Genomic DNA, 12,990 nt, shown 5'->3' on the forward strand with positions numbered 1-12,990 from the left:
ATGTTCCACTTGTTCTAGTTGTTTTCCGTTTAATTGTATTGCGTGTGTCTTTCTCTTATTTGAAATTATCAATGTTTTTGTTTTCTCTGTATTTATTTTCATGTTTATGTTTGACAGTTCTTCTTCTAGGATTTCAAGGTTGTTCTGTAGGTCTTCTCTGTTTTCTGCTATCAAAATCATGTCGTCTGCAAATAGAAGCTCTGATAGTTAAGTCTGTTTCATTTGCCAGTATCCTAATGTTAGTTTTCTTATTCTTCTCTTGGCTTTCTTTATTGCTTCATCCAGTACCACTGAGAACAGCAGTGGACCAGAAGATATAACCTCTACTAAAAGGTCTATTAAGACAAGGAAAATAAGATGAAAATATGTGGGGAAGCAATTAAATAAAGGAAATTTATTAAATAACATAAGATTATACACTGGAATATGTACTACTATATTAAATTCAAATTTATTGGTCAGTAATAGGATCGTACTGTACTAATTTCTTCGCGATAGCTTGAGCTACTCCTTCTGAATTCGCCGTTAATACTCTCATTGCAAATCGGTTCAAGGGACTGCCATCAGTGTCCAGCACGACGCCTCCTGCTTCCTTTACGATGAGTTCACCTGCTGCTATATCCCAAATATTGAGTTTATACTGATAGAAAGCGTCGGCTGCTCCACAGGCTATCATACACATGTCCATAGCTGCCGAACCGAGCGATCTTACTCTAAAATAGATAATACGTTATGCTGATAGTTTCAAGAGCGAACCTCAAATATTGTGATTCAAAGGATATTTTAAAAAGTTTGTAAAGTAGAGTAAAAAAACCACTTACCCATGAGTTTCGCGCATAAGCATCTTATAATTCTCCAAAATTACTTTTTCTTTGATGGAATCTTTCCGAGCGAAACTCTCTGTTAAAACTAAAGCATCAGCCATACTTTTCGTATTAGATACGCTTATAGGTTTCCCATTTAAAAAGGCACCTTTTCCTCTCCTTGCCGAGAAGAATTGCTCCAAATGAGGATTATAAATAATTCCAATCTCAGGTTCCTTGTTGACAAACACAGCTATTGAAATACAGGAATGAGGAAATGAATGGACAAAGTTCATGGTTCCGTCTATTGGATCTACAATCCAGGTTGGTGCATCGGTGAGGGTGCATTCTGCGCCTTCAAACGTTGATTCTTCGCCAATAACTTTGTGGTTGGGATACTCTTGGCTGATGGTGCTGATGAGAAGCTTCTCTATTTGTTTGTCTGTATCGGTTACTAAGTCTGTTCTGTTTAGTTTGGTGGAAGTGGATTTGTTCCTTACTAAAGCAGTTTCTTTGATTATCTAAAATGTATAATTATAACCATCAGTTATAGACCATTGATTAAAACTGGAGTAAAAATAAATACTGAAGTAAAATAGCCATACCAATCACTGTCCGTTATCATTATCATACTAAAAAAAAAGAAGTAATGGGTTTCAGAAAAATGTGTTCACAATAGGTGCCGCATTCGCTAACAATGGAACAAAACACATTCGAATGCGACTTTCTCATCAACATTTAGAGTGTTTTCGAAAGGATATAGTGAATTTTGTGCATCGATTCATCACTATGGATGAGAACTGGGTCTATCACCATGATCACAGAACAAATAACAATCAGAATGCCCACTTTCACAAGCCGCCTTTGAAGTGTGTCAGATCGCCATATTGAAAACGGAAAACACAGTGTTTGGGAAAGTATTTAGTATATATTTTTATATTTTACATTTTTTTTACTTTTATTACTGCACTATAATGTGATCTAATTTATTCGTACATTGGAACTACTTTACTTTAAAAGATATTATTTTCTGCTATTCACTAAAATCTCATTGTTAAATTGGCTTAAACACATGTCTGTTTTTAAGTTCAGAGAATTTAACTTCTTTTGTTATTTGGAAAGTATGTCGCCAGCACACAGAAACCGCTGTAAAGTATCATATTTCAGTGACCATTAAGTTAGATTATCGCCATTCAAAAGTGTCATACAATAGCGCTGATTTATGGGGAGCACTTCTTCCATAGACCACCTAGAAACGGTAAGAGGGTTTTTCTGGCAATCTCAAAACATTTCCTATTGAGACAGCCTACATTGCTATGCTTTGTGCCCTCCAAATAAAATTTGGCAGGACCCTGGTCCACCTGGCCTGTCGGCTAAGTGACCGTTAGTGAATCCACTGCCCCTACGAGTCCAACACCTAAGTGAAGGTGCCATGCCACGTATGCAAGAAACGTTTCATGGGGCTCCACCTTCCCCGTAGTACCTATGTTGCGATTACCTCACCTACCTGTTATCCTACCCACGGACGGATAGGCGAAGCAGGCAGAGGAATTTCCACCTCGCACGTAGACAGGTCGCCGCCGAGGATCTCTCCTCTACCACTCTTGAATCTCCCGACGGGTACGTGCCGGGGCACCCACACCACGCCTGACACTAGGCCAGGAGAGGTATGTACGGGCCCAGCTCGTTCAACCTCGCCAGGCTCTTTAGGAATGAGAGTAGAGTGGCCCCACGAGAGTCTCGTCTCGGATACTAGGAATATAGACCGGTGACCGTGTCGCCTAAGCGACCGTGTGCGTTTCTACAAACCCGACACCTCAGGCGACGGTTCTCCACCTCTCGATTCCTACCCATTAGTCGCCTCTTAGGACAGGCAGGGCCTTCTTGCCTCGGCCGTATTCTTATCTCCGCGAGCCGAACGGAGATGAAACAGCCTACAGTAAGCATATCGAGTTTATTGGGACGTCCCGTCTTTTGAGCCTCGAATGGCGCCGCGTAGGTCAAATACAACTCTATTCCACTGGCTACAACGATTAATACACCAATATTTCAAAAGGTAAGTCTATTCTTTGTACAGATAAAAGTAATGAGTTAAAGCCAGCTAATTGTCGTAATTTATTCACAATTAACATTTGCTATTTTCGCTAATTTATTTACAGTCAATATATTGCATTTTTTTTTTCAATTATTATTTCTAAATTCATTTAATCCGCGACCTTTAAGTTTTACAAAAAACAGACAGGATTAAGACATTTGTGACAGGCTACCACAGAATCGTAATGTTGCCGTAAATAAATTAAACCGAGTCAATTTTTCTATTCCTAGATTAACATATTATACTTGGGATGTACTGAAATAAAATATAGGATAGAAAAATAATCCAATAAAATAAGGCAAAAAAGGGGGCAAACCTCGGAATGAAAGATAATAAGCTGAAAATTTGCGTACGTCTTTATTTTGATGGTATAAAACTTACCTCTAAAGTCTCATATAATCACGTGTCCGCGACTTAAGATATTAAAGGTCAAATGTCACGAAAATGAGTTTTCTGCAAATATCTCGTTTCCCTTATACTTTATGACATTTAAGGTGGTAAGAAAAATTGTAGAATGGAAAATTCTCTTCAATTTTTGTCTGAAGTACTTTTATGTACCTTCAACCTTTCTTAAGATAGAGCGCAAAGAGTGGGGGACCGCTTACCTGTGTATACGGTAACGCGAAGTGAGCCAGTAGGATTCAATAAATAAGTTATATAGTTAATTATTCACTTAAAATACTATTATTATCATTAAATTTTTATTATTTATTATTTAATAAACTATATTTATAGATATTAATTATAAAATATATATTTTTTATATAATATTTATTTTATTTTTAACAAACATACAATATTAAATAAAATACTTTTCGTCCATATTACTACGAATATTATATCTCGAAATACAAATCTCTTGTACGGCGGTTGCTGTTTCTGCGAAGCTGTAGCAGATGCTCCTTTGTTATATATGACCTAACCGGTTTTTTTTTAATATGACTTTCTACACACCGTGGCGAATGAGTTTGGGACTTCTATGTATATACGCACAATAGCGGTGGAGGGATATTTCACTTGATGATGGGAATGGTAGGGTAGAGCTATTTCTCTGCGTTAGTATTTCTTTACCGAAAAAAATTTATTTTATCGTTCAGTTGAAAACGACATCTTAGCATCGACAGACGTATAATTTTGAGTGAATATTTTTAATTGCAATGGCTGTTTTATTTGTAACAAGTTAATATTAGAAGGTGTCTCTGTGAGTGTTGTGCGTGGCTTACAAACATTAAAAACTGCAAGTATTGAAAGAAATGACGGTCATATAAATTATTTAAATACTTTGACTTCTGTGATGGTGCATTTTGAGTGTCGAAAAGTGTATATAAGTAAACATTCAATTGCTGCATCGAAGCGACGTGCAGAAGAGGATGAAACTTCAACTGCAGCAAGTCCACCTCGTAAGAAACGAGAAGAAGTATTTGATTTTAAAACATCTTGCTTGTTTTGTGGTCAAGTAGCTGATGAAGCCATAGAAAAAAAGAAAAATATATAAGAACTGCTGAATACAATATTTTGCAATTGCAAGAAAGGTTGTGGTTCTAATTGCGGATGCAGGAAATCAGGATTGCAATGTACTTTAATTTGTGGGCAGTGTAATGGACAATCATGTGTAAACGCTTCATCAACTTCAGATGATTTCAATGAAGAAAGTGAATATACACCTGATATTCTTGAATATTTTTATTCTGATACTTAAATAAACGAGAATGATGATGATGAATCCGATATTGAGCAGTCAGAGGAAGAAGAAGAAGAAGAAGACGATGAAAACTAATACAAAAATATTAACCATACATAATAAAAGAATATATATTATATTTGTAACTTTAATAAATCTATTATTGGATTAATAAATAAATATATAATTTAAAAAAATAATAAATATGATTTTTTCAGTATTTAATTAAATATAAAAATGATTATTGTTGAATTCTGCACTTGATCTTAATTTATCGTATATACAGCTGTTAAAAATATCATTAAAGTTCATTTGAAATATTTCATTTAATATTGTATGTTTGTTAAAAATAAAATAAATATTATATAAAAAATATATATTTTATAATTAATATCTGTAAATATAGTTTATTAAATAATAAATAATAAAAATTTAATGATAATAATAGTATTTTAAGTGAATAATTAACTATATAACTTATTATTTATTGAATCCTACTGGCTCACTTCGCGTTACCGTATACACAGGTAAGCGGTCCCCCACTCTTTGCGCTCTATCTTAAGAAAGGTTGAAGGTACATAAAAGTACTTCAGACAAAAATTGAAGAGAATTTTCCATTCTACAATTTTTCTTACCACCTTAAATGTCATAAAGTGTAAGGGAAACGAGATATTTGCAGAAAACTCATTTTCGTAACCTTTGACCTTTAATATCTTAAGTCGCGAACACGTGATTATATGAGACTTGAGGGAAGTTTTATACCATCAAAATAAAGACGTATGCAAATTTTCAGCTTATTATCTTTCATTCCGAGGTTGCATCCTTATTTTACCGGACTAAAAAGAACATTTTCTGAAAGAAACAATACTAAAAATAGATATATCATTATAATTGATTAGGATTACTTTCGTAGTGAACATAGTCCAAATATTTTTGATAGTGTGAAGTGAACATCGCCTAAGATGCACACTTGCGGTTACACGACATGCTCTTCTGTTAAATAATATAATTGCACTGACATGCCTTTAAATCGGAAATACAAATATAAGTAATTCTTAGCTGTAAAACCAATAAAGGCCATCGAGTACAATAAACCAGCATATCTATGTTTTATAGACCTGACAAAGGCTTTCGATCGCATCCAAGTCGAAGACGGCTTACACCTACTGCATAAAAGAAACATACCAATCAATATTATACAAATATTATGTTATGTAGACGACGCCACATTAATCACCGAGACAGAAGACGAGCTCCAAAAATTAACATACATCTTCAATACAACAGCCAAGAAGTACAATGATAATATCGGCAGAAAAAAACCAAATGTATGACAACATCTAAATACCCACTACGATGTAAAATCGAAATTAATGGGAAGATAATAAAGCAGGAAGCAAGGTTTAGATATCTGGGAATAGATATAACTAGGAGATTTTGGACAGTGGAAGTGTGACGTCACAACTGTCAATTACTTTCCAAACAAAAGTTGAAATGTCCAATCTCAAGACTTTTTAATTTCTATAAAGTTAACATTTTGCTTCCTCTGCTGCTTTTTCTTTTAAGTATAGTGTTTTTTACGATAATACCATCATAATTCAGTGTTCTATTTCTATGAAATATAGTTTAAAAGTTTAAATTAAAGACATTCTAACCTTACTTTATTGATATTGTTTTAACATTTTATTGTTATTTTTATAAAACAACATGCTTTATTATTTACACAACCTTGTAAAATTGTTGTAGTAACTATTAGAATACTTAGATATTGCAAAAAGCGTAAAGATTCTGTAAAAAAAATGAAAAAATAACGAAAAATACAAATTATCCACACTAAATAAGGTTTGTTTGGAAAGTGAAACTGACAGATGTCAATAAAATCTACGTCATCACTTCCACGGTCCATTCTTTTCTTATTTTGTGCCACTATCCTGAATCAAAACAAGAGGCAAAGATTGGTATGAACCTGGTTCTTCAGCTCCGAACCGAGTTCGTGTCCAAAAATCGGCCAAAAAGGTGTTAAGCATCAGTTTTTTGAGATGCCAAAGGAATTTTGCTTATGCATTACTTTGCAAACTGGTAAAATAATAAATTCTGAATATTTTGTAACCTTCTAAGATCAGCTGAAGGAAAAAATTCGTTAAAAAAGATCCAGTTTGTAGAAAATAACGCACCATGTACTATGAGCATTTTGACAATGATTAAAATTCATAAATTATAGAATACAAACTTTAAATTGTTGGAGAATGCACCGTATTCACCAGATTTCGACCCTAGCGACCCATTTGTTTCAATAACTAAAAAATGCATTTGTGAAAAGCGTTTTTCATCAAATGATCAGTCATAAAAAATGTAAAAGCGGATTTGGTAGTCCTTCCAGATTCTCAGTTCAGAGATGGAATTCATAAATTGGAATTTTGTTGAAACTAGTTTCGAAACCATAAAATTGTGTTTTTTTATCGAACCGTAAAACTTATTGTATTTTATAGGATTTTAAGAAAAAATGATACTTACTGCCCCCAATTGTTTCCCCAAAGCAACAGCCGTTTCATAATACTGATCCAATTCTTCTGCTGACATGCTGACCAATATATTTTTTCCACGTGTTATAATTATTATTAAATATTCTTCAAACTATACCACCATTTAGATGTAATTTTAAAATTATACTAAAACAAATAAGCGATATCTAAATTCTTCATTCAACACAAACGTTTTATCTAATTTTTACTGCTAAAACTGAATGTAATGTGTATAAAGTGTATACTGTAGATAAAATATATGCTGAAGGTAAGCGATTTCATTGAAATCATACTCTACTAAAACTTACGGGGGTATACCGGATGGAAAGTTACAGGGAGTTTCTGCGAAACCTCTACTACAATTTTAAAAAGTTTATTATACAATGTGATAGTATTAGTCCAGGCAAATAAGGTTTTTTTTCGGAACACTGAACCAGCCAGGCAAATAACAGTTGTTTTGAGTATTGTGGACTTCTGTAACAAAAAGCTATATGTTTTCTGCAGTCGATTTTTTGGACTTAATTAGTGATTAACAAATCAAGTTAAAAAACGGTAAATTTTCACTTTTTTGTCTTATCAGCAAAAGGTGAAGTATTTGAAACAAATTTAAGAGTGTGGTCGCTCGACCAGTGAATGAACAAATAAGATAAGTTTTCAGTTAGAGGACCTGCAAATCGGTTTTACATTTGTTGGAGTAGCCAATAATTGTGTACCTAAAGATAAAGTATTTTGAACACAAGAATATACACAAGGTAACCTGGACCTCCCCTGATTTAAGAACAACTAGTCAGATTGATCACATCTTAATAGATTCAAGACACGGAACGAACATAATAAACTGCAGAAGTTATGGTTCTGAAGCTATTTTCTTGTGGCATTTTAAATTAATTTATATTTAAATGGGAATAAGCCACAATTAAAGGTTAAAATCCGTTTATTGACGTTTCAATTTCCACTTCGGAAATCGTTCTCAAAATACAAACATTAGTGATATAAACAATACTAATGTTTGTATTTTGAGAACGATTTCCGAAGTGGAAATTGAAACGTCAATAAACGTATTTTAACCTTTAATTGTGGCTTATTCCCATTTAAATATAAATTAATGCAGAAGTTATAGAGGCGCAAACATAGACTCAGACCATTGTTTAGTGATCTCAACACTAAGGGCTAGAATTTCAAACTCCAACAAAGAAAAAGAAATAAATAGAAAGAAATGGAATGTACAGAAGCTGAGAGATGCAACGGTTGCAAAACAGTACTGGGAAAATGTTACCAATAGGTTAAGAAATCAAAGTCTAGGCGAAGAAGACCAGAGAGGTATAGACTCATTCTGGAACAGGATAAGGGAAGATATTGAGTCAGCAGCACAAGATGAAATAGGAACAGAAACTTGTACACGAAAAAATCACTGGTTTGACGATGAATGCAAAGACGCAACACAGAAAAAAAATGAAGCCTATGCAAAAATGCTTACCCGCCGAACTAGAACAAGTATAGAGAATTACCAGACAAAGAGAAGAGAAGAAAAGAAAATAAACAGAATGAAGAAACGAAACCACTTAAAAAAGGAACTTCAATATATAGAAAACCTCAACAGAGAGAAAGAATTCAGAACATTCTATAAGAAAGTTAACATCAACAGAAAAGAATTTAAGGCAAACACAAATCAATGTAGAAGTTTAAATGGCGATCTCTTAACAACAAGAACAGACGTACTAAACCGATGGACGGAATATTTTAACCAGATACTTAATATAGAGGAAGAAGAAAACCCGGAAGACGAAAGCTGCGAGGTAAGCGGAGCAGACGAGAGGGAGGAGGATCCACCAACGATCCTGGAAGTTAAAGACGCTGTAAACAAACTAGCCAGAAACAAATCACACGGAATAGATAATCTCCCAGCGGAATTATATAAAGAAGGTGGCCACGATATCATAATAGCGCTACAGCAGCTTATAAAAGAAATATGGATACAGAAGTCCCTTCCCAATGATTTGAATATTGGAATACTTTGCACCATACACAAAAAGGGAGATATCTTTGAATGCTCTAACCATCGAGGAATTACGCTCCTAAATGCAGCGTATAAAATATTCTCCAATATACTATGCCATCGTATGGCACCATATGCAGAGCAAATAATAGGACAATACCAGGCTGGTTTCAGAGGTGGTAAATCAATAATTCATCAGATTTCAACCCTAAGACAAATTCTAGAGAAAACACTGGAATACGGTATAGACACGCACCACATATTTATAGACTACAAGGCAGCCTACGACTCTGTAAATAGAAGAGAATTGTTTAGAGTAATGATAGACCTAGGAGTACCAAATCAGTTGGTAAGTTTAACCAAACTAACCCTTGAAAAAGTTGAATGCAAAGTACGAATCCAGGGGGAACTCTCTGAACCTTTTAAAACAAATAACGGGCTACGTCAGGGAGACCCACTCTCCTGTATACTATTCAATCTAGCTCTGGAAAAAGTAATACGTACGTCACAAATCACAACTACCGGTTCAATATATAACAAATCTGTGCAAATTTTAGCATATGCTGATGATATCAATATTGTTGGGAGAACGGAAAACGCAGCACGAGAGGCGTACGTAGCATTAAAGGAAGCGGCTACAAAAATGGGTTTAATAATAAACACCAATAAAACAAAATACATGAAAATAGGTACGCAACCACAAACACTACCGCCACTTGTTATAGAAAATGACGTCATCGAAGCAGGTAACGAATTTGTATACCTGGGAACGCTCGTCAATACTGAAAATGACACTACCGCAGAGATAAACCGCAGAATTTGCACGGCTAATAGATGCTATTTTGGGCTTAATCTCCTTTTTAAATCTACAGTTATATCAAGAAATACAAAAGTAAAACTCTACAAAACAATAATACGCCCAGTCCTAACATATGGTTCAGAAACCTGGACTTTAACAAAAAGCAATGAAAGCATGTTAGGATGTTTCGAAAGAAAAATACTAAGGCGCATCTATGGAGCGGTAAATGAAAATGGTGTCGGGAGAAGACGATACAACTTCGAACTCTATAGGATATACCAGGAACCAAATATCGTAAAACACATAAAGATAGGACGTCTGAGGTGGGTAGGCCATGTAATGCGGATGGAGCAAACCGACCCAGCTAGAAAAACGCTCCTTGATAGACCTATTGGTCAAAGAAGAAGAGGAAGACCCAGAACAAGATTCCTAGATAACATAGATCAAGATATGAGAAATATGGAAATACGTGCTTGGCGGAGGAAGGCGATGGATAGGGACGACTGGAGAAAAATTCTTGGGGAGGCTAGGACCCACACAGGGTTGTAAAGCCAAAATGATGATGATGATGAAGATAAAGTATAAACATTTCTGTTAGTAGGAACAATAAAAATTATGATAGATTTACTGCTTTTAACGAGTTTGCCGATTTTATAGAAAAGTGTCAATAATTCCAGTGAATGAACGGACTCATCCAGTTAATGAAAACTGCAATACCAGTAAATGAACATAGGTTTATTTCTTAAAGTTTTAATAATATAATTGTTTATGATTACTTAAGTAAATTTATTTGATATATACTGCCTTCCTTTTAGCACCGAAAGAGCCAGTTCTTTAGGAATTCTCTTGTAGGGAAAAACAATCATTGGTGAGATTGCCGTACCGTTAGCTGCATAATTACACAGTACTGTGATGGATTCTTTCTCGTTCCCACCTGCGATTTCATAAAGATTTTTAAAATTTTTGGAGGGACCCAGAACCAGACCTGACGCCATACATGTTCTCATGCGGGTTTCATCCGCATTAAAAATGCGAGATGGATTAGACATCATATCTAATACTTTTGTGTTCGTTAAGTATTTGATAAGTTCTGAAAACCATTGCCTAATCCCATCCTCAGTGACCGAAGCACGAGATTTGAAGATAATTTCTGTAATTCGTTTTGAAATTTCTGGGTGCCTCTGAAGAAACAGCTTTAACCACTTATCTCCTGGTCGATCATCAGTTAAATAATTTTCTCTAGGGGATTCTTTAATAACCTTTTGCACGGAATCCTTAACCTCATTGGGATGCATAGTAAATCCCAATTTGGCTTTTGCTACAATCCAATTCACTAATCTGTTCTCCTCGTAAGAACTCAACACTGTAGAGGGTCCCATTCTTCGGATATAAGGCACTTTTCCCTTTAATTTATTATGTACAGTGGATCTCCGTATGCCATATTTAGAAGAAGCTTTATTTTAGGAAATTGTTTCGACTTGAATTTCATTGATTGCCGCGTCTAAAGCTTTCTCCGTGTATTTAAAACGTGAATATTTTGCAGCAATCTAAAAAAAGTACTTTGTAATAATTGAATACCAGTAAATGAACCCCATTGAATGAACACCGTTCATTTACTGGTTTGCTAGCAAATACTTTAAATTAATTTAGTTTAGGTTAGTTCACTTCTATTTAGGGTATGTTTAAAGTCGGTTTTTGCTTAAAAAAATAATTTGTATAAAATGCAATGAATGAACACAGTGTTCATTTACTGGATTTTTAGAAAATTTCAAACCAGTAATTGAAGATGCGGAAATTATACACTATTTAAAATATTTAAAACATAGTCTGGTTTTTAAATTAAATAATTATGTGTATAGTAAGCCGTAAAGTGCCCACCGTTCTAATATTTCTGTGAATTATAAAATTATAAGCTTAGAAAACAAGACGTGCTTACAGTACTTACTATACAAGAATGATACTAAATGGCCACTTGTTGACACCTTCACACTTCAACGGTTTTTATTAAACTATTTTATTTACTAATTCTTATCTCCGCTAGTCAATGAACTAACTGTATTAAGAAGATACGTACGCAACATGTTAAAAAGAGACGAAAGAGCTTCTACGTCGCGTATTCTTATTTTTATAGAAATTTAACAGGCATAACAGTTATAATTCATAAAAAACCTTCAAAATGGCGTTTTTTAAATGTTTTTATCCTTTTTTCTTGCTTAGAAAGTTGCAAAATAAGTGAGAAATTTTGGTTTTTTTAAAATATTAATAACTTTTTTAAAAATCAACTTAGAACCTTCATATTACAACGAAAGTTTGGGTCTTGTTGTGCTTAAAAGATGATCAAAATATTTGTTTTTCCCAAATTAAATTTGTTGCAAGAAAAAGTCAGAAAACTATGAAGTTACAGTAATTCTACCGATAGCTTATGAAAGAAGAAGGATCATTCCATCAACTTCAAAAAAAAAATAAAGAAAAATTATTTTAAATATTGCAAAATCATTTTGCAAAAACATTAATTTTTTGCTTATAAACAATTACAATAACTTTTGAACTATTGCATGTAGGAAAATTATTTTTTCATATTTGGTTGCTTTCATTTTTCTACAAATTTAAAAAAAAAACAAAAGTTATTTTAGCCTAATTTGAAACAACATAATTTAAAGTTTTAATGTGCAAAATTCATCAATAAGGTTGCTTTTTAATCGAATCGTCCAAAAAGCTTCAAAATGTGGCTAAAAATTGGCCGGCCTTAAAACTCACGGGAGCCGAGGAGGTGGAAGGTGCTGATATCTGTAGCTCTGGTTTTTGTTTATGGATCTTGACGTTTCTTTTCAATTAATAATACATTTTTCGATCATAAGCTCCATGTATAAATATACATTTTAAAACTAGAGGGAGCACAAATCTATGATTGATTTTATAGTCACTAATAGAAAAATCCACCCAAAGCAGATTCTAGATATCCGAACATTAAACTCAGCAGACGCAGACTAGTAGGCAAAAATAAGAATGAAAATAACACCAAAACATTTTCTACAGGAAATCACCAAGTAAAAACTCAATGTAGAATCACTGTGGAACAATTCTACAAGAGAAA

The 12,990-nt window shown here is 33.9% G+C and overlaps 1 protein-coding gene across 2 annotated transcripts; it reads right to left on the reverse strand.

The window, feature by feature from the left end:
- Positions 1-379: 379 nt before the first annotated feature.
- On the reverse strand, positions 380-11,870 carry LOC140449438 (inositol monophosphatase 2-like). 2 transcript variants are annotated; one of them, XM_072542609.1, is made up of 4 exons: positions 11,842-11,870; positions 7,094-7,248; positions 822-1,324; positions 380-713 (listed from the first exon to the last, which is right to left on the reverse strand). In XM_072542609.1, exons 2-4 carry the CDS (start codon positions 7,157-7,159, stop codon positions 452-454), a joined length of 831 nt encoding a protein of 276 aa, XP_072398710.1. In that variant the 5' UTR covers positions 7,160-7,248; positions 11,842-11,870; the 3' UTR covers positions 380-451. The 2 variants fall into 2 exon arrangements, with proteins under 2 accessions (XP_072398710.1, XP_072398709.1); XM_072542608.1 differs by lacking the exon at positions 11,842-11,870 and having other exon boundaries at positions 7,094-7,368.
- Positions 11,871-12,990: the final 1,120 nt, after the last annotated feature.

The sequence above is a fragment of the Diabrotica undecimpunctata genome, chromosome 9, assembly GCF_040954645.1.
Source record: "Diabrotica undecimpunctata isolate CICGRU chromosome 9, icDiaUnde3, whole genome shotgun sequence".
NCBI lineage: Eukaryota > Metazoa > Arthropoda > Insecta > Coleoptera > Chrysomelidae > Diabrotica > Diabrotica undecimpunctata.

What these genes read in the sequence shown, in the direction of transcription:
- LOC140449438 (XM_072542609.1), bottom strand. Translation starts at nt 7,159, where the DNA reads ATGTCAGCAGAAGAATTGGATCAGTATTATGAAACGGCTGTTGCTTTG. An exon ending in TGGGGAAACAATTGGGGGCA is followed by an intron (nt 1,325 to 7,093) that starts GTAAGTATCATT and finishes TATACATTTTAG; the next exon opens with ATAATCAAAGAAACTGCTTT. An exon ending in CTTATGCGCGAAACTCATGG is followed by an intron (nt 714 to 821) that starts GTAAGTGGTTTT and finishes TATCTATTTTAG; the next exon opens with AGTAAGATCGCTCGGTTCGG.